We start from the raw sequence: 21,507 nt of genomic DNA, 5'->3' as shown, positions 1-21,507 counted from the left end.
AAAGCTACATATAATGAGCGTTAGCAAGTTATGTAATATTACTGTTCTGTTCCTTCTTTTGGCCAGAAATGTATTTTAATCCGCAAAGACTTCTGTCAGAATATGAACAGGAGGGTGTTGCTGCCACACCAGAAAAGAAAAAGGGATCAGTATCATGTTATAACGTGAAGTTTATTGTTACAACAGGATGTTTCACATTATAACAACACAGTACATTTTTACAAACATAGAGACTTTTCTTATTATAATAACTATATTGTTATGATATAAAACACTTCACGTTATAACATGATGACTACAAAATAAGGCAAAAACTGTTTGCTAGCTGTAACCCAGCTTTGAAATTGTTAACAGAGATACTGGTTTGCTATTTTCTCCTTCATGCTAAGCTAAGCTAAACTCTGCTCAGAGTTCACACTGATTTTCTCATCCAACCCCTCTGTGAGAAAACTGAATGCTCAAGTAATATTCATATAACTGCAGATGAACGTGTGAACTTCAGAAAAAAGACAAACTTTTGAAAATTGGAAACTTTATTGAAAAGTGTAACATCAGCCCCAAAAGAAAGAGAAATACTTTTGATTTGAACATTCATTTATGATTATCAGCACACAATGAAATGTGCCAAAAGTCCATAATACATCATGAAGTGGTGATTTTAGCAGTGTCTTCATGCTGGCAGAAACATGCATTTATTATTATTATTATAAAGCCACAAAATCTCTCAAAACTAAACAAACATTACTGCATCAATGTGAAATCAGTGATAAAATAATCATTCAAGTCACAATCAAATAAATCAGATCAACAATCACATCAAGCATATTAGTTTTTTCTGTTGACACGGTTCATACACCTTTTTATCTTTACATTTCATTGACTCCTTCTGGACTTTGAAGCAAATTTTCATGACCATACGTTCTCTGAACTGTCTGTGTATACTGGCTGACATTTTACATGACTTGGAGGAATAATAGCGCTGAGGGGACGTTAGTTTTAGGTGGAGTTAATTTCAGGTTGGCTATTCGACAGACATTCACTGTGGATCCTGCGGCTTCTTTTAACTCAGCCAGTGTTGACAGTAAGAGGAAGTCTGGCTCACCACCGATCCCTCGCTCTTAACCACAGAGGTTTCACTTAGGAACAACAACAGATTACCGTTTGAATGACACAAAACCAATGATGTGTTCAATACCTTCTTGCTGTCTTTCATACATCAGTGAAAATTATGCAAAAAAATGATACTAAGTTGGTTGAATGTAATGTGTAATTCATTTATTTTCTATAGCTTCCATGTCATGTCACCCAGTGACTCCATACCAGTGTCTAATTGTATCACTACACTGGACAAAGAGGAAACGCTTCTTTTTTCCATTGCATTTTAGTGCTTTTTCGAAAAATCTTTATTGTTCTTACTACTACATTTTAATAAAAATTCAGCACTGATTTAGAGCTTTGTCTAATTTTTAAACTTAAAACATATTTTATTCACTTATATAATTGAATATAATACAATACAATAAGGTAAAATAGGCAGTAGAAACATACAAGTGTAAAAAATAGTACTACAGTAAGATAAAGTGATAAAATAAGCAACAATAGTATTTCTATAGTGTCAAATAAAACATTTTTCCCCACTGCTAGTAGACACCAGGCCCCTTGTATATTTTTATTGGCCTGGAAGCCAAAACATCCAAAACATGAAATATTTCCCCATAATATAGTGATAAAAGGGGCCCTATACTGCAACACTGAACACTGGTGAAAAGACATGTCAATCGTTCCTTTAAACTATAAGACATTCAGTAAATATTTAGATAATCAAAGAGTACATTACAGTACATTGTAGATGTGTCATTATTATTATTATTATTATTATTATTTTTGTTGTTGTCGCTGTCCATCCTGGCCTAATGCAACAGACATCTTGAACAGTGAGGTAGTCCACAAATTTGGCATGGATCGGAACAATAAATTAAACACGCTCTTCCAGACACTGTGTGTTTACATCACAAACCACATCATTACCTGATGCCAGTCACAGCCCATGGAGGTCACATTGCTTATTTAGACTGTGGTCCATGTTGTTTCAATGAAACTTAAGACTATGAAACTTCATGGCTTATTTTGTCTCTACTGGAGAGATCAGTACTGGATACTAAACTTTACATCAGTTTAGCGTAACTGTTTCGCTCCATGCAGCTGGTTCCGTGGCTAGTTTGTCACAAGTACCTCTGAGTATTGTCTCATAATAAGGCATTAGACTGCTATGAGATGTTTCCAGTTACATTTTGGATCTAAACTAAATAAAATGAGCAGATTTACAACAGTTCAGAATTTTCCTTTGATATACCACATTAGTGACAGATGTCCCACATCCTCTCTGTTCTTAAAGAAGAATGACCATGTGTTCGTTAACTGTCCAGTGACTGGTCAATCAACATTTACTGTATAAATAAACATTCACTGCTCTGGAGCTACCGTTTATGTTGGACCCTGTTCATGTAAAATAACTTGAGGACACAATGACAATCAAAATAAGTTTGCTACATGAAACTGTTTTTTAGAATAATTTTAACTAATATGGTTGAGTCAGCACAAATGTATTGAAAATAACATTGACATTCAAATGTTAATTTAATTCTGTTCGCTGTGTGAAACCTTTAAGACCTAATCGTCCTCTCACTGCCACCACTGGGTGAAACTGAGTAAGAAGTCACCACTGGGTCCAGAGTGAATGTCTTGATTGACTGAGATTGATCGATTGATTAATTGATTGATTGGTGGGTTGATTGACATTAAAAATATACACACTCCATACAGTAAAACACACAGTTAAAAACACACTACACATATATTAGTGCAAACAAGCCGGCAGCAGCAGCAGGTTATATAAATACCACAGAGAAAAATCTTTAAACATATCCATCGCTCCCTGTCTGTTGAGTATCAAAGCTAAAGCTAACTTCATCACAGTAGAATTAGCCACCTTTAGCGTCCACAGTACCTCTGTAGTTAGGGCTTCGTTCCTGGACACAGCACCTGTGTTTGACGGTGGATGAGAGGTAAGCCCTGCGGCTGGCAGCGGGAGTTGGTCACCGGAGTGAAAAGGGGTGAGAGCTGATTCACTTCCTGGTGCTAGTTCCTTTAGCATGGCTGGCTAGCACTGCCTCTCCCATGTTTGACATATCAAATGTTTTACTACACAGTTTGCATATTGTGCATATTCTTCATGACTTCTACTTCTCCAACTCAGGCCAAACATTATTAAATTGGCCTTTTCCTGGCATTGCACAAATGTCTATCTTATCAAAGTGTAAGGCGAAACTTAGGACATTACCCATGACATGACCCACGCAGACAACAACCACAAAAGGAAGTGACTGATGGGCCCTATTGCTTAAGTTTGGTTTGACCAACATAGAGTTTTCTCAGTCGATCGTAACAGAACCACATTTACAGTTACAAAGGCATCTGTGAAGCAAATTTCCATGACTTTTCCAAAACTATCCAGGCCTGGAAATTGCTATTTTCATATTGCATGATTTTCCCATGTTTTTCTCAACACTGTCTTAATCTCACTGATCTTCAAATAAAGCTACTGTTGCAGGACACCGTCTTTCAGACTTTTTTTTAGCTATGTAAAACACATCACACGTTAAAGCATTGACCTTTTCATCCCATAGAGATAATCTCATGAGAGTGTCACTTTTCTGGATTCAGTTCCTCACAGAGCTCAGACTCGTTGTCAGGAGCTGAAACATCGGAAACACAGTGTTTGTGTGAAGCTGTGTAAAACCCACTCATCCAGCTCTGAACTTATAACCAGTAAATACAGGAAACTACTGTCTTAAAAAACATAATCTCTGTGATATAAAAAACATTTTAATCTAAAGCACAAATACTGTTAGATCATTTGAAATAGAGTAAAATACGTTTTACTTACGAGATGGAGGGTGTTTGGCTGAAATCAAAGAAAAGACAAATCGTTTCAGTTACAGTTGTAAATGACTTTCTTTACTCACTCAAACTCAAAGTAAATCAGTTTGACTCTTCTGTCAGCTCTTAATTTATTTCTATCTTGTGGGAACACGACTAAGTGTATATTTCATGTATTGTGAGTCTCTGGTTGTGTTGACTACAGTATGTTCTACCAGTGGAAACAGACAATAAAGACAATAAAGACACTTCTCTCCCACATGATGTGGGAGAGAAGTGTGGGCCACATCATCATGGTGCAGTCATGTTATCATGACTCTGAGTCTCACACAGCTTCCTGCTTCAAACTGTGCAATTCAGGGAACTGATGCTTGTTTCTGGATAAAAGCATCAACTCAAAGACTAAAACCAAAGGATTACAACAGTCATTAAAGAAGGTAATGTTTCTATTTTTCTCTCTCACCTTTCTTCTTTCTGTAAACCATGAATCCAGTGACAGCGATGAGGATGAGAGTGAGGACAACCACTGCAGCGATGATGGAGACGGTGATGTCACTGGGCTTCTCTGGTCAACAAAAACATAACACAATCTCAGACCAGTACAGTTAAAGCAGGACAGAACACAACAGTATCATCCACCCATCAAGCTATTTTGTTGTCCCCTAAAAAAAAAGGAAAAAGGAAAAATTAAATGTGTATTTATCACCCTCACCCTTTCCATTCCCATTTTTTCCCCAGTTGCTCCTGATCACTGCTTTGTCCAGTTTGGTGATGATCTCCTCCTTCACACCAGAGAGCAGAAACACACAGTCGTACCTCCTCCAGTCTTCAGGTTTGACTGATGAAAGGTCCAGATCAACTCTCATCTGGAAGCTTCCATCATGGTTGGGGAGGATCTCTCCTTGGTCCACGTCCTCATGAAGATCCTCTCCATCTTTCCTCCAGAGCATCAGAGCTCTGTCAGGGTAGAAACCTGTAGCGTGGCAGCTGACTGGAGAGGAGGGAGACTTCTGGAGGAGAGACACTGAGGGAAGGTCTGGAGAGAGAGAGAGAGAGAGAGAGAGAGAGAGAGAGAGAGAAAGAGGAATACAGACAAGGGAAGAAGAGGATGTGAGAGAAGATGAAGGGGGTAGAGAAAGAGAAAGAGAAAGACGAAAAAGGGCAAACAAGAAAGGGAACAAGGGAAAAGAAAAGTGAAGAAATTCAACAGGGAGACATCAAAGTAAACAGGTATACTGTTTTCACTCTGAACCAAAGTGAAGGACCAACTGACTGACAGACCAACATCACCATCTCTAGAGCCACGCTGCTGATAATATAGACTGTGACGGAAATCAGACCTCAAGGTTTGTTTCCTCTGAAGACTGATCCCAACATTAGTCTATGTACGTTCTGTACATGTGTTTGCTGAAGTGAACTAAAGACTCAACAGACAAGTTAGAATCAATCTGATTCTCTTCTGGAGGAGAGACACTGAGGGAACATCTGGAGAGAGAGAGAGAGAGAGAGAGAGAGAGATCATGTGATCCTACCTGTTCTCAGCAGAGAGCTCTTCCCGTAGTCCACATACTTCTTCAGCCACACAGGACAAATCTGAGTCAAAAAGTTCTCGTTATATTTTATTCTTGCTGCGTCAGTATCCCATCTCTGTTTGGTGATGACAGCCTGTGGTTTCGCAGCGATCCATGTAAATGTCGCCAGGTCCAATGATATGAAATCTGCTCCATCATAACCAAACTGATGAAAACCAGTCACCTCTCCAGTCTCATCGTCCCATTCGCAGCCAGTCATCCTCTGTAGAATCTGGACACCTGAAAGAAAGAGGCAACATAGACTGCAATGAACAATGAAATCCAGTTCATATTTCACAGTTTAACACTAGTGGTGGCAGCTGAGGTATGATTTACTGAAATGTACAGTAAATTGCTGAATCTAAATCATTCAAACCTTTTTTTGACTTTTGTAATAACTCACATGAGTCACTGCGAACCTTTGACACCAGACTGTCCAGTTTGTTTGTCGTCTCTCAGTGTCACAGACAGGCTTATTGTAAACTGTGCTTATTGTTATATGATAGTCAGAGATATTCAGACTAACATATAACATCATTTATTCATCAGTAACAATTTTTCTGTGAATTCCTGGATGACTACCAAGTAATTATGTCTTCTTGCATTCTGGCCACATCAAACTGTTATATACACACAGTCACACCAGCCGGGGCGACCAGTGGCTTACAGTTTAAGATGCCGACCATGAAATGCATGATTCAAAATCAATTATATTTTATGTAGCGGTATAGTATACATGGGCTCAACTGTGTGTGTGTCCTTCACTATCTCTATCAATCAGACCACTTCAATCAGAGTGATCAACCTGTGGCCTCCCTCCCTTTTTAATGTTAATGTGATGCTAAGATATAGCTGGATACATATGTATATATATATCTATATACACATACAGTTATATACTGTTCATTCATCATTACATACATCATTACAGCAACCTCATATTATTTACAAATTAAATGAATTAATTACCAACCTCCACTGTGGTTGAAGCGCTGCTTCAAACTATAAATCCTGGCCTTGAAGAAGTTTGGCTGAAACTCAAAACATTGTTCAGTGTACCAGTCCAGCTGCTGAGGGTGATCATCTAAATAATCTTTCATCCAGTCCTGTTTTGTTTCTAGTCTCTTCGTGTTGGTGTCGCAGTAACCTGCCGGGATGTCATCAACTAGTCCCACAGTCACAACCTCAGGGAAGTTTGGGACTCCAGAAGACGCAGTGAAGAAATACTTCAGGGAGTGTTTCACTGTGGGACAAACAAGGTTTTCAGTGTAAATATACACACACACATCACATCATCATAATACTCATGATAAATATGCTGTATTCAGTAGGATTCCATCAAAACTGATCGTCTCATGACGTTGCAGTGAAAGTGAAACTTTTACATTTTTTTAATTCATGAACATATCAAGGCACAAACAAACAGGGCACATTTCCTCATTCACTGAGGAACATGTGACTAACAGAGATTGAGCATAAGCAAATAAATGTAATTAAATAAATAAAGTCAAACTTAAAAAAAGGTGCATCACATATAAAAAGAAAGATAGAAAAGTGGCTTATTTCTGATTCAATAAATCAAGTAAAGAAACTAACTTCAGGGCTTTCTTGTCATCCTTTATACGCTTCTTTATAAGACTTACTCAGTATTTTAAATTCCTCCAGCCAATGATTTATAGGTCTTGCTTTAAAATACCTCTAATAACAGTATAACAATCAGCAGAAAATCTACATTGTCATTTTCAACAGAGATACAAATACTGTAAATATTTTTGAATTGGTTCGTTGGGTAAATCTTTTTTAGGATTGTAAAATTCACCTCTTTCACTTTAGGAAATATATATTCTCCTTATTACCTTGACCTCCCAAATCTCAGATTCCCTCAGCATATAATGTCTTATAACGGTGCTGGGTTAGCGTGTGAAAGTGAAACTATAATGCAGGAGTTGTGGCGCAGGAGAAATGCAGAGAGAAAGAGTTAAATCTTTAAACTGTGATCCTACCTGCTGATGAAACGTGACACAAAAGAAGCAGCAAAAATAACTTTCTCATCTTGTTTTGATGAAGACGAGCAGAGGACCGAGAAGCGTTCACCCTGACGCGCACATTTCTCCAAGACCGGTCAGAGGACGTCAACGTCACCACGTCAAGAATGACATGCGCGGTGACATCATGGGAGAGATCATGGATGTGTTATAAGACCTTATAATACATTATTCATACATTGTTCTTATAATGCATCCATGGATCAGATGGATGTTTCCATGGAGATGATGTAACTCACTTAAAAGTTGATTCAATATCATCTCAGCATTAAACCACAGACGGATAAAATTCAGCCTGTGTGTGTTCATTTCTGCAGAATAACAAAATTAAAATCATTCAGCTTATTCATAGACTATTGTGTATAAGAAGAAACTTCATTGTCTGAACGGACTTACACAACAGAACAAAAGGCCACTGTTTTCAAAAATAAATATTTTACATCCTTATTGTCAAATCTGGTGAAGTCTGTATCCCAAGGCTCAGTCTCCAGAATCTCCTCTTTCATTTTTTATAGTTTCTATTTCATTGTTTCCTGATTTTATCCCTAAGCCTCATTGAACTTCAGCAGAACAGCAGAAATAAACATGTTTACAGTCTGGCACAAAAACATTTTTTGTCTCTATAGCTAATTTCATCCTGCATCCTTCCCTCAATTATATTAAGTAAGTTATGCATAAGTGATTGACAGGTGGGGATCATTAGTCTGGTGAGTATCTAATTAGCAGGTATTAGTGTCTGTGCTCACCATACCTGGCTTGTTAATTAGTCAGTAATTGAATTAGCCTTTGGTTAGCCCTCAAGCAAGAGGCCCTGAAAAATAGTAAACTTGTTGTGTGATGGTTGGATAGTTGGAACCGCTGTGGAGGTAAGAACTCTGAGGTTGCCTCCACAGAGAACAGTTCCAATAACCAGGTCTGGTTGTGAGTGAAGTTCCTTTATTTGCTCTTCAAGGTGTGTATGGCATAATGGCAGTGATGGGACCTGGGTGTGGTTTCTGAAACATAACAGAACACAAAATACAAAAGCCTTAATCGCTAGATAAAACAACACACAACATTACCTAGGATACCCAGAATATCCTTATAATAAACATAACAGGTACATCCATCTTATTACTGGTAAATCTCCTCAATACTTCAATACTACTTCCTTTAAATTGCATCACTCTTCTACACAGCTATAACTTGCATCCTGGATCCATAAACAGTCACATGAAACAACAAGTCAATCTTCTATATGAACTGTGTAATATTACTGTATGTAAAGTCACTATTTCTGCTGCCTCAGTAGAGCTCCTGACTCCACAGGGGACTGAGCTGTAACATAACTTACTCCTCCTCATTAAGCACTCTTTAAATTACACTCCAGAAACTATTTTTACCATGTGTGATGTAATATAGGAGTTAGTATAAGCAATCACAACTAAAAGACAACTTATAGTTTATATATATATCACAGTTGAACACCAAACTAGTACCAACCTGCTGCACTGAAACTCTCTGTGAGAACACGACTCTCTGGGCTGCTGGCCAACTGGTCTCTGTGACCCTGGACAGAATTTAGGAGGCGTGCCCTGTGCTGGCCGGTGATAGGCGACTCAGTCCCCACAGTCTTAAAGCAACAGCAGCCTTTTCAACAGAACAACAATAACAAGTCTTGGCTCCACACACGCCCCACCTCTTGGCCCAGTTTTGAATTAGCTGGGAGTTGGGCTGAGTCTGGCACTGCATGGTGGCGATGCTGGAGCTTCCCACTCTGAGCATTAAAACCACATTTCAGAAACCTATGAGCGACATCACAGGTGCTGTGTCCATCTTTATTTATAGTCTATGCCTCACTCTCAAAATACTCTACATTCAGCCATGAATGATAACAGCTCTTAATCTGAGCGCATAAGGTGGACATGGCTCACAGCAATGATCTGCAACCCTAACATCTGCAGCAACTCAGGAAACACAGTTTTAAGACTCTTCTGGATCCACAAACTGTGTAGAATAATGAGGATATATGAGTGTGTAAGAAAGGCTGTAACACTGTTTCTTGCAAAGGATGGAAGCAACATTGTTCCCCCATATATGTGGTTTCACAGTCCCTGGAACGTATTCTTAAATTTGAACAACAAATAGTTTTTTCTATTTGGAAAACAATGCAAGACACACATGAGACGTTGAAAACACATCCACCCAACAATATGGAAAATCTCACATATTTCAGAGATTATTTCATCCATTTGTGATACTTCACCCTGATGATTGGTTCAAGAGACAATTAGAGAAGAAGATTACAAAACCAAAACCAGCAACAAATAATTGGATACACTGTGAGTTCAATGAGGCCTAAGGTACATAAAAATAAAGTAAGTATAGATATTATGGTTATGGATGAATATTAAGTCACTTAGCAAATGCAACATTTTACTGGATAATAATTGGTGTTGTTTTTTGTTTTTATTAGTGATTGTTAATGAATTCAAACATGGGTCAAATATGACCCGCAAACACTAAAGGTGTGAATGGTTTTCTAACACATTAGGATGGTTAAACTGCCTTAAAGAAATGAATCATGAATTATGTCCCATGACCTGTTTTACCAAAGACAAGAACATAGTTCAAATAATCCATCACGAGACACCTCGTAACACTGTATTAAACGTATACATGTTTACAGAAACATCTGATTCATGGAGATATTCTACAACCATAAATTACCATCAAAAACACATTTAACTCACATTGTCTTGGATAAGAAACACAGAACTGCATCAGTGTAAGAAGAATGATGAAAAACCCTATATAATAATAAAAAATCAGAAGAAAAAAAAACGTTAAAACATATTTAAAATGTAAGTTATACAGTCATAGTTTGAAATAAAACAAAATGTCATGACAAAAACTTCTGTTTCCTGAAGGAGAGGAACAAGGTACAAGATGAAGTATGGGACATGTGCACCCACCCCACACAGACAATAAGCGCTCCGTGGGCAGTGACACTCAGCAGTAAGGCAGCGGTGGCTGACACCAACACGGGCACTGAGGCTAACTTCGAGCTGGCAGCAGCCTGAAGAAAACACAGCTAACTAGCAGCAGCTAGCTAACCTGGTGAAAAGCTTAACAACTGGAGGATGACCATGTTGACTGATGTCCATACTGTAGGTGCAGTCGGGGCCTTATAGGTACCGTCACAGCTCATCTGCCTTAAAGGTGTGAATGAAGGTGTTTGAAGTCGAGTCACGTGGGAGCGTGACATCCCGCACTTCATGTGTTGGAGCTACCGAGGGAATCGACTGAAAGGGAACTATTATATTTAGCATTTATATATCAAAGACCTTCTGTTTTTTTGTTTTTTTTATCTTAATCTCAAATCCCACCTATGTTCATATAACTTTTAGAAACTTTCAGATAGATTATGCGACAAATTAAAGTGTTGACTTTTTCCATCCCACATGAGGTCACTCACTGAGCGTGTTGGTCTGTCAGGTTTCTGGATTCAGTTTGTCTGAGAGCTCAGTGCCGTTCTCCGGAGCTGAAAGATCAGAAACACACTGTAAAGTTCACTCATCCAGCTCTGAACTTTCATTAAGAGTAAATACAGGAAACTGTCTTGAAATAAGTTCATCTACACAACAATTTGAAATTTTTGATCTAAAGCACAAATAGTGAGTCAGATCATTTGAAATAGAGTAAAATAAGTTTTACTTACGAGAATGAGGGTGTTCGGCTGAAATCAAAAGAAAAGACAAATCAGTCACTGTAATAATCATTAGAGCAGATAATATTCCCATTTCTCTCTCACCTTTCTTCTTTTTGTAAACGATGAATCCAGTGACAGTGATGAGAACAAGAACAACAACAACCGCTGCAGCGATGATGGGGAAGGTTGAATGGATGTTACTGGGCTTCTCTGGTGAATAAAAAAATAACAAAAAAATTAAGAATCTTTTCATTCTATTTGGCCAGACAACCCGAAAGCATAATTCTGATCAGTTCATCCTTGAGTCCAAGTGGACATTTATGCAAATTTGAAGGGATTCCCTTGAGGAGTTCCCCAGATATCACGTTCACAAGAATGGGACGTATGGACAGAGATGGACAACCTGAAAACAGAATCCCTCCGTCCCGGCACGGAGGCAAAACAACAGTTGCATTCATGACGTTGATAGACAAGCAGAGCTGAGATTGCACTGCATTCAGCAACTGCTGATCTCACTCTCACCTGAGTTGCTCCTGATCTCTGCTTTGTCCAGTTTGGTGATGATCTCCTCCTTCACACCAGAGAGCTGAAACACACACTCGTACCTCCTCCAGTCTTCAGGTTTGACTGATGAAAGTTTCAGGTCAACACTCATCTGGAAGCTTCCATCATGGTTGGGGAGGATCTCTCCTTGGTCCACGTCCTCATGAAGATCCTCTCCATCTTTCCTCCAGAGCATCAGAGCTCTGTCAGGGTAGAAACCTGTAGCGTGGCAGCTGACTGGAGAGGAGGGAGACTTCTGGAGGAGAGACACTGAGGGAAGCTCTGGAGAGATGGAAGTAGAGGAGGTGAGAGAGGGTGAAGGGCTTTCAGGACTGAGAGGAGAGATGGTACAATGGTAATTCAGTCTGAGTAGTCTGTGTGAATATTGTTGTGTTCATGAAACTACATCAGCTCATGTGATTCTACCTGTCCTCAGCAGAGTGCTCTTCCCATAGTCCACATACTTCTTCAGCCACTCAGGACAAACCTGAGTTAAGAAGTTTTTATTGTATTTTATTTCAGCTTTGTCAGTATCCCATTTCAGTTTGGTGATGACAGCCTGCGGTTTCGGAGCGATCCATGTCTGCGTCATCATGTCAAACGACAGGAAGTCATCTCCATTGTAACCGTACTGCAGGAAACCGAGAACCTCTCCAGTGTTTTCGTCCCACTGACAGCCGCCCATCCACTGTAAGATGTGGACACCTGAGACAGACACAGACACTGCAGTTAACAGTGATGTACAGATGATATCTCCACTAGAAAGATGATGTCAAAAATATTTTTCATTGCGTCTTGCATTACATGTTAGTCAGAGATATTCAGAGAGGAGCTGTGAGCTCTGAGAAGAGAGAAAAAAAGGCCTCACCACCAAAACCAGCGGTTCTCCAAGAACGGATCATAGTTACTGTATTGATTCACTCTACTCGATCACCAACTGGGCAAAGTCAGAAGTTTCTACGGATTTGATTGAAAATGTGGGAAGTTTGGGGATATGCAAAACTAAAGCATAATGCAAACTGACATGATGAAGGAAATGATGCTTTATTTCAAGCTGGGTTTTATTTTGATGACTCTCTGCTGTAATAGCTATTGTCCCTGAACCTAACCTTGCCAGAGCCAGGCCAGTCATCATTTCTCCTATGATCAGGGATATTCTATTATATCGTTATAACAAGGTGTTCAAACTTCTAAAGGTTTTTTCCTTTTTTTTTTTAAATGAAGTCACATTTTTATCTATATTTTTTTACTTTTTTTATTTTTTTTTAAATCTCATTCTTTTAAGATAGGAGAAATAAAAATCAATGACACCTTTCAGACCTGTTGCCCCTGCGGCTATAACAGCTAGTGTCCCCCAACCTACCCAGTGATCTCTGCCTGCTCTTATGTTTACTGATCAGTATGTTGAGGTCCTGCAGAGGGTCTTTACTATACAACAGTAAAGTGAGCAGTAAAGTACAGCTGAGCAGCAAAAAGTGAAACTATAACATCATACAAACTGCACCCACCTTCACTTTTGTTGAAACGCTGCTTTAAATGATAGATATTGGCTTTTAAGAAGTTAGGCTGAAAATCAAAGCACTCTCTGGTGTACCACTCCAGATGCTGGGGGTCGTCATCGAACACGTCTTTAATCCAGCTCTGTTTTGCTTCTACTATCTTCCTGTCGCTGTCGCAGTGACCCGTCGGGATGTCATCCACTTGTCCAACACCCACAACCTCTGAGAAGTCCGGGACACCGCAGGATGTGGTGAAGAAATACTTCAGGGTGTGTTTGACTGTGGGACAAACAAGGTTTTCATTGTAAATAAACACTGGCCACAAATACGATGCATTCAGTGGGATTCGGTTAAAACGTATTGTTTGATCAAGCTGAAGAAAAAGTGAGAATAAAACATGCAGGAGTGAAACACGGGTCCGAGCAGAGAGAGACGTGAAGTGTTCAGCATTAAAAACGTGATCCTACCTGCAGAAGAAACGTGACACGAAAGAAGCAACAAAAAGAACCTTTTCATTTTGTTTTTATGAAGACGATGGAAGGACCGAGCTGATTCCTGAAAGTAAGACGCTTAACTCTGCTTGACTCTGTGACTCATGTTAAAGCGTGTTTCTGAATGTCTCACATGAGCGGAGCAACACAGTATTACATCAACACCAAACCCTCAGCCGAGGATCCTCACACCACAGACGACAGATCCAAATCATTCAGCTTCTTATTCTGTGTAATAAGGAACCTGACTTTCAGAGACACAACCGAAAAAGGGAAATATTCTCAAAAACAAATATGGTGTCATTTATTCATTTAGGATATCTGTTTCATGTCCTCATCACCATGGATTATTTTCCAAGTCTTTATCCTTTACTTGGGAATTACCCTGTAGTTTTAGAGGAAGAGAGCCACGGATGTTCTGGCTTGTACATGAATTGCTAATGAATGAATAGCTGAGTTTATCTCAAGCGCAGTGAGAAGATGTTTGAAGGAGCTGATCTTCATCCTGGCAGTCAGGAACCAGAGATGTCCCCAAACTGGACTCCACTCTGACACCACCAGCAGCTTCATCAGTGCTTCGTGCTCAGAGTTAAGTCTTCACACTCAAAATGCCCCATGTTAAGCCAAGACTGGCAACAGCTCTTGATCTGAGGGTATTAAGAGTCAAGCAACATTGCTCTTCCACATGCTGGGTTCAGTCGAGAGAGACAGTGACAAAAACCAAAACAGGCAAAGAGAAGATCACTGGTATTCACTTTATCTACTTCATCTTCATCAGCCACTGCGACAGCTACAAACCTCAGCATGTGCAGGACTCCAGAGTTTGCAGGAAGAGAAAAACATGTCAGGGTGTGTTTTTCTCCGGAATAAAGACTTAAGCAACAGTGTTTATATCCTCTTTCTATTGTGGCGTTGTCAGAGTGATGATGTGTTTTCAGACGTGTCCTGCCTGACAGGTTTGGCTCCTCACAGTAGATTCACAGTGTGATACACATTTCATGCACTCAATTATCTTGAGCACATTTTTACCAAATCGACACGGTTAACGGAGAGTTGCAGCGTTTACAGAGCCGTTTAGATATCAGTGGGTTTAATTCACTGAAGGAGAAACCACTGAAGGTCTCACAGCTGCAGTTTGTCAGCACAACAGAACCTTTTGATTTCTGCTCAGTAAGTGAGGACAATTAAAAGCTTACATTAACAAAACATGTATGACCAGTTTTCAATAATCCTCTAAATTATTCTTGGGTTAATAACACATTATTTTCATAAATCCATTCACAAAAAAAGGCTGAATAATTGTGTCGTTTATTCACAAATACCTACACAGAGTAAGGCAGGTCCTGAAAGGTCGGCTGAATGGGAAGAACAAGGTCTGAGCCATCAACACATACGCCCTGCCAGTCATCAGATAATATAATAAGTATAATAAACTGGCCGAAGGAGGAGATACAGGCCACTGCCATCAGGACAAGAAAGCTCCTCACAATGTATGAGGGTTTTAAACCAGGTCCAGCACCCTGAGACTGAGCACTAAGAGGGACGAGAGAGGCTGAGGACTAGTGAGTGTAAAGACCACAGTCCAGGATGAAGCAGTGAAGATCCAGGAGTACATCCGGGAGATGGCGCCCAAAGATGAACTGCTAAGTGAATCAAGCAGCAGAAACCTGGTGATGAGGAGGAGGATGTACCACCAACAGATAGAAGAAGTGGCTGATATCAAGAAGTCAGCTGGAGACAGCTGGACTGAAAGACAGGACGGTCGCACTTAATCATGGCAGCAGAAGAACAGGCAGCGCTGTCCTTTTATTGTTTTATATTATCATTATTATTATCATTATTATCATACATGATTATTATTACTGCACCAACTGTATACATGTGTGTACAAATATGCAACTATATCACAATCTGCTGCTATCACCATAATATTTTCAATTTCATTATCATTATTGTGTCATTATTATCACTGTTACTATAATGTCATCGTTGTCTTCATTACCATTGTTATATTATCCTTGCTATCATTATTATAACATAATTGGCTATTATTACTATTACTGTTATTATGGTATACAATTGACTTTCACCATCCTAACACACACACACACACACACACACACACACACACACACACACACTCCCCTTTTGTAAACTTCGTCTAACATGTTTTATGGTCACAGTGTCCTCCATGTCTTTCTGTTTGTCACCTTCTGTTCATCACGGTTTTTCAATAAAATTTTTTTTTTTTTAAATTTAAAAAAGCACAAGCCCCGCCTCTCTATCCACCCACCGGTCAACAGCAATGGACGGAAAGCGAAACAGCTGAAGAGGTCCGGTGTGGTTTTCTGTTGTAACCCCTACATCTTTGTCCAAACAAGATGAAGAAAATATTTGTGTTGCTGCTTTTGTGTCACGGCTCCTCATCAGGTAGGTTCACATCCTGAATATGTTTTTAACTCTTTCCGTCTGTGTTTTCCTGCTGCGTCTCACTCCTGCTTGGTTTACTTTCACTTTCCAACTTGATCAAACAATAAGTTTTAAATGCACATTTATGAGGGGTGTATATTTATAATGAAAACCTCTGGTGTCCCGCAGTGAAACACTCCCTGCAGTATTTCTTCACTGCTTCTTCTGGGGTCCAGAGCCTCCCTGACCTTCTGGGTGTTGTGCAGATTGATAACGTTACGATGGGCTCCTGCGACACCAGCACAAAGACACTGGCACCGAGACAGGGCTGGGTGAACAGGTATTTGGATGACGACCCTGACCAGCGGAAGTATTACACCGAAGAGTGTTTTGAGATCGAGCCCGAGTTCTTCAAAGCCACTATTAACCACCTGAAGCAAGAATTCCACCTCAGTGCAGGTGAGCGACAGAAATTTCACTTTTTCCTGCTAAAATGTTCTGTGTCTCAGTTATAAAGTGACCTCTACAGTCTGGGGCCCAAAGGTGACAGAGGACATAAATTAATTAAAATAATGTGAAAATGTATTTATTTGCACCTTTATTTATGTATCATTTATTAATTAATACATTTTTAGTCCGATGACTAAAATCCTTCTTCCAGTTAAAATATAGCCTTTATTTAAAAACTGTCTAGATCTAAAATAAAATGTACTGTATAGGTTTGAAAATGCAATGTAAGCACACCACTCAGCAAAATATGTAACATAGGTTGAGTCAATTTTATACATTTTAACGTGTTAAAGTCACGTTATACCTTTAAACCTAATTTTTGGCGGCAAAGTCACCAAACGTTTGAAGTGGTTTTAATCAGATTTCACTGCTTATTCATTACATGCAGTTCTTTATGTCCCAGCGACCTTTGACAGTGAAGCTATTGCCTCATTTAGATAGGAGCTTAATCTTGTTACTCTGAAATAACTGCTCAGGTGTATTTCCAAGATGGCTGTCGAGTGCTGAGACTTGCACATAAGGACTTTAATAATATTCAAAAAATGAAACTGCAGCTGCCTCGATCTGATGAGGTTACCATCACTGATTTCAGCTCAGCATCACAGAGAGTCTGTTATCAAGTCAGACAGAAATCTGACTGAATAAACCTTATTATTGCCGACTTTAATACTGCTCTCAGTTTAACCTCCAAAGGAAGTTGCAGCTGATCTGAAGTCAGTTTACACTCGTCCCATCAGACCTATTTTTGTCTGTGTTGCTAGAAGACAAGATGTTAGAGTCCCTCAGGTTCTGCAACTTCCCAGTTCGCCGAGTTTCTATGATTCTGTGATCTGCCGGTCGTCAGTTAGTCAGACGTGGGACTGCATCCAAGGCTATCAGACAGTTTTTTATTATTTTATTATTTATTTATTTTATGTATATTTATATTTATAGTCAGCATCTTATATCCTAAGAGCCACAGGTCAATCCAGACAGGTGTGACTTTGTGTATTTAACAGGTGATGTGCCCAGAACACATGGAGACGTTAACACTTGGCAGAATCTGCAGAACAGTAGCTGCCAATGTTACTTTTAAACAGCAAAATATAATTTGGGTTTTATCACTTGTATCAAGAAGAAAATAACAGATTATCAGCTCTTTATTCATGAGCGCCACACGACAAAATTGTCTAAAATTGTCCATCACGCAATGAACAACATTTTAAAAATCATCTTTCCAGTGGAGATATCATCTGTACGTCATTGTTGACTGAAGTCTGTGTTTTCTCTCTGTCTCTGTCTCAGGTGTCCACATCTTACAGAGGTTAAGTGGCTGTGAATGGGACGACGAGACTGGAAATGTTACTGGTTTTTATCAGTTTGCTTATAATGGAGAAGATTTCATATCACTGGACCTGAAGACTTTGACATGGATGCCTCTGAAACCACAGGCTGACGTCTTAAAACCGAGATGGGATGATGACAAAGCTGTAACAAACTACATTGCGAACTTCATCACTCAGATTTGTCCTGAGTGGCTGAAGAGGAGTTTGCAGTATGGGAAGAGCTCTCTGACGAGAATAAGTAAGTATCACCTGACCTGATGTATTTTCATGAACACGATGATGTTCACACAGACTACTCAGACTGAATTACCATGGTATCATCTCTCCTCTCAGGCTGACATTACCTTCTTTTGGCTGATTTCTGTGGCAGTAAGATTTGAGTCAGTCCTAGCCGTTGCTCCATCTAACTCCAATCTCTGTCCTGTCTTTCCTACCTTCTCTCATTCTCTCTCCAGACCGTCCCTCGGTGTCTCTCCTCCAGAAGGATCCCTCCTCTCCAGTCAGCTGCCACGCTACAGGTTTCTACCCTGACAGAGCTCTGATGTTCTGGAGGAAAGATGGAGAGGATCTTCATGAGGACGTGGAATACGGAGAGATCCTCCCCAACCATGATGGAAGCTTCCAGACGAGTGTTAACCTGGACCTTTCATCAGTCAAACCTGAAGACTGGGGGAGGTACGAGTGTGTGTTTCTGCTCTCTGGTGTGAAGGAGGAGATCATCACCAAACTGGACAAAGCAGTGATCAGGAGCAACTCAGGTGAGAGTGAGATCAGCAGTTGTTGAATGTGACTGGAAGTCTGTGGTTTGCTGTTCTCCAGTTCATCCAGGAATTCATCTTCATCAACACTCATAATAACAAAGCTATTGAATAATTCAGTCTAAGAAATCCGTGTTCCTCACCCCAGGATCAGTGGTCAGATCATTTGAGCCCAACAAGATTATCGGGAGGTCCTTTTTATTTTGAAGCATATTGTTTTCACTATGAAAGAACAGGCTTGTACTGCCTGTTAACTCTTTACTGAACTCAGAATAACACAGTACATAGTCAGTTAATTGCTGAACTGAACAGAACTTATTGATTTAGTTTTGTGTCTTTCTTCCAATCCAACACATAATAGTTTTATATACATAAGATTACAGACAGAATCATTGACTATACTGCATTAACTCTTCAGTCGTAGCTCACAGTAACAAGCCTACATCTGTGGTTGATTAAACTGATGAAAGTGCTTCTTTTCTAACCTGTGTTATCTGTATCAGTCTTCATACTTGTTCTGTTTTGTTTTTTGTTCGACAGAGAAGCCCACTGACATGACCGTCCCCATCACAGCTACGGTGGTGGTGGTCGCTCTCGTCATCGCTGTCACCGTTTTCATGGTTTACAAAAAGAAGAAAGGTGAGTGAGAAAAATGATTTTTTCATTACTTTGATTTCAGTCTTTGAGTTAATGGTTTTATACAGATTTATGTTCTTAGTTTAGTGTGCAGAGGAGGGGATTATATTCAACTGAAGTGAATATTTTTTTCTGATTTCAGCCAAACGCCGTCCATATTGTAAGTAAAACTTACTTTATTCTATTTCAGATGATGTAAAATGAAAATGGTTTTAAATTACCGTGTAGATGAACTTTTTCAGGACTGTTTCTTAAAGTTTGCTGCAGCAGGAGTGGATTAACTGTGTGTTTCTGATCCTGCAGATCTTGACAACAGCACTGAGCTCTCTATGGCGCTGAACTGAGAAACCTGATTATCAGACGCACTCAGTGAGGACGAAAAAAGTTCTACCTGACGGTTATCTTGGTCTTTCTGATCTTGTCTTGACTTGACTTCAAATTCACAATAACATGACAGCTGCCTGAGCAGTTCGGGCTCTAATGATATTTTTATCTTTAATCATTGCAACACTAATCTTCTTCTGGTTGTTGATTCATGAGTATACAGTATTATTACATTAACACCTACACTTGGACTGAAAGCAGCTATTATAATGGCTGTGTGTATGGTCTGGAAACATGCTCACTCATAGTTAAGGGATGATTTCCACTGCCTGGAGTCAGACCTCTGAAAAAAAGATTAGATGTATGACGGTTTGACTCCGTAGCTGCTAACCACGCACAGTATATATCCGCTGTAATTTCCCCATTCTCCACCACCACGTTCCCTTCATGCACTCCCTTAACGTCACCGCCGGTCTCTCGTCTGCAGACACAATAAGTCCCATTCAAACCTCCACACAGTCCGGCAACAATGGAAGTGTAGACGGATCCTTCTCTTTCTCCCGGTTATCCACCCCTGGCTGGCCTTGATGCACATTGGTCTAGCAGCTGAAGGGCGAGCGACACCGTTCTTGCACTGGTCCTCGACTTCCCTGATGCTGCCAGATCCAGTGCACCGGAACCACGTTTAAGGCTCTAGAGTATAGCTCAACACAAAATCCAGCCAGAGCATTTCAGTCCAAATTTAATTGTCTGCTCAGCTCATTTCAGCACTGACTGACCATTGGCGTTACCGAGCTGTAGTAGCGAGCTACAATCCCTTACCTGTATTTGGCCTTGACTCAGAAAACAGTCAGCCAATCAGAAAAGAGGTGTGTCTGCAGAGTGAAAGACTGACCTCACAGTCGTGGGGATCTTGTGGATTCTATCGATAATCAGAAATAAATGTCAAAATCAAATGTGTTTATCCTTCTTCTTGTGTAGATGTTTCACTTTTTAATCAAGTCCCAAATTTTCAAAAGTTTGTCTTTTTTTCTAAAGTCCACATGTTCATCCGTGACTGTAGTTGTAGTAATATTTATTTGAGTTATTTGAGCATTCAGTATTCTCATGGAGGAGTTGGATGGGAAGATCAATATCAGTGTTAACTCTGGGCAGAATTAGCTCCCAGACAAGTTTAGCTTAGTTTAGCATGAGAGAAAACCAGGAGCTCTTTAAAGGTACCTTCTAATGACCATAAAGGTAAATAAAGGAAGGAAATGGAAACATTTTGAGTTACAGAGGTATTCCACACCATTGTTTTGCACACTAAAAACAATCACACAGGTTACTGGTTTATTATGTTACTACAGACTTGCACAGACTGTTAAACAGGCTTAGACATGTCTCCTCATAACCTTGCCAGGTCAGTGGAGCTGAACTCTGATGACTGTGATCCTATCATAAACAAATGTGGATCGGATAATTAATATCACCCTTTAGTGTGTGATCCTTGATGTTTATGTTGTGTAGGTTTCAAGAGATTTTGATTTTAATCTATGATTTGGTTGATTTTAATGTATGATTTTAATTGTGTTAACAGAATAAATGTGTGGCTCAGATCAATGAAAACTATAGTCTCATGTTTGTCTTCTTTGCCAGTGGACTACTGATGTTATGAATTTAAGTAATTTGAGAGGAATGTGAAGGTTAAACCATGAACGCTTTCATAATGATCACTATGTAGAATTTTAATTGGCCCCCGGTTCGAATTACAGGGGGGACTAGGG

At 39.6% G+C, this 21,507-nt stretch overlaps 2 protein-coding genes across 7 annotated transcripts; one reads left to right on the top strand and one right to left on the bottom strand.

Moving 5' to 3' along the window:
• Positions 1-152: 152 nt before the first annotated feature.
• LOC139633860 (major histocompatibility complex class I-related gene protein-like) lies at positions 153-13,894 on the bottom strand. 6 transcript variants are annotated; one of them, XR_011693852.1, is made up of 9 exons: positions 13,756-13,894; positions 13,298-13,567; positions 12,216-12,494; positions 11,769-12,071; positions 11,349-11,456; positions 11,256-11,273; positions 11,013-11,078; positions 9,038-10,839; positions 7,586-8,550 (listed from the first exon to the last, which is right to left on the bottom strand). XR_011693852.1 is itself a non-coding variant. In XM_071499870.1 (8 exons), the coding sequence occupies exons 2-8, from the start codon at positions 7,560-7,562 to the stop codon at positions 3,706-3,708; spliced, it is 1,098 nt and encodes a 365-aa protein (XP_071355971.1). In that variant the 5' UTR covers positions 7,563-8,550; positions 9,038-9,340; the 3' UTR covers positions 153-3,705. The 6 variants fall into 6 exon arrangements, 4 of the variants coding, with proteins under 4 accessions (XP_071355971.1, XP_071355973.1, XP_071355974.1 ...); XM_071499870.1 differs by lacking the exons at positions 11,013-11,078; positions 11,256-11,273; positions 11,349-11,456; ... (2 more) ...; positions 13,298-13,567; positions 13,756-13,894 and adding exons at positions 153-3,755; positions 3,947-3,964; positions 4,403-4,504; ... (1 more) ...; positions 5,472-5,750; positions 6,484-6,753 and having other exon boundaries at positions 7,514-8,550; positions 9,038-9,340; XM_071499872.1 differs by lacking the exons at positions 11,013-11,078; positions 11,256-11,273; positions 11,349-11,456; ... (2 more) ...; positions 13,298-13,567; positions 13,756-13,894 and adding exons at positions 153-3,755; positions 3,947-3,964; positions 4,403-4,504; ... (1 more) ...; positions 5,472-5,750; positions 6,484-6,753 and having other exon boundaries at positions 7,514-8,550; positions 9,038-9,327.
• LOC139633870 (major histocompatibility complex class I-related gene protein-like) lies at positions 13,712-21,349 on the top strand. The gene is made up of 8 exons (XM_071499889.1): positions 13,712-13,849; positions 16,045-16,209; positions 16,378-16,647; positions 17,983-18,261; positions 18,479-18,781; positions 19,322-19,420; positions 19,560-19,577; positions 19,721-21,349. The coding sequence occupies exons 2-8, from the start codon at positions 16,161-16,163 to the stop codon at positions 19,759-19,761; spliced, it is 1,059 nt and encodes a 352-aa protein (XP_071355990.1). The 5' UTR covers positions 13,712-13,849; positions 16,045-16,160; the 3' UTR covers positions 19,762-21,349.
• The last annotated feature ends 158 nt before the right edge of the window (positions 21,350-21,507 follow it).

The sequence above is a fragment of the Trachinotus anak genome, unplaced genomic scaffold (genome assembly GCF_046630095.1).
Source record: "Trachinotus anak isolate AG129_WGS33_773 ecotype Australia unplaced genomic scaffold, CSIRO_AGI_Tana_v1 ptg000016l, whole genome shotgun sequence".
Taxonomy (NCBI): Eukaryota; Metazoa; Chordata; class Actinopteri; order Carangiformes; family Carangidae; genus Trachinotus; species Trachinotus anak.
Note: the sequence above shows the minus strand (reverse complement) of the source record. Positions and strands in the feature narration are given on the sequence as shown.

Bases quoted from the DNA above. Each gene is read 5' to 3' on its own strand.
- LOC139633860 (XM_071499871.1), bottom strand. From the start codon at position 13,804: ATGAAAAGGTTCTTTTTGTTGCTTCTTTCGTGTCACGTTTCTTCTGCA. The intron at 13,568-13,755 runs GTAGGATCACGT...TTTGTCCCACAG, and splicing joins GTGTCACGTTTCTTCTGCAG to TCAAACACACCCTGAAGTAT. The intron at 4,976-12,215 runs GTAGAATCACAT...CTCTCTCTCCAG, and splicing joins GAGCACTCTGCTGAGGACAG to ACCTTCCCTCAGTGTCTCTC.
- LOC139633870 (XM_071499889.1), top strand. From the start codon at position 16,161: ATGAAGAAAATATTTGTGTTGCTGCTTTTGTGTCACGGCTCCTCATCA. The intron at 16,210-16,377 runs GTAGGTTCACAT...GGTGTCCCGCAG, and splicing joins GTGTCACGGCTCCTCATCAG to TGAAACACTCCCTGCAGTAT. The intron at 18,262-18,478 runs GTAAGTATCACC...TTCTCTCTCCAG, and splicing joins GAGCTCTCTGACGAGAATAA to ACCGTCCCTCGGTGTCTCTC.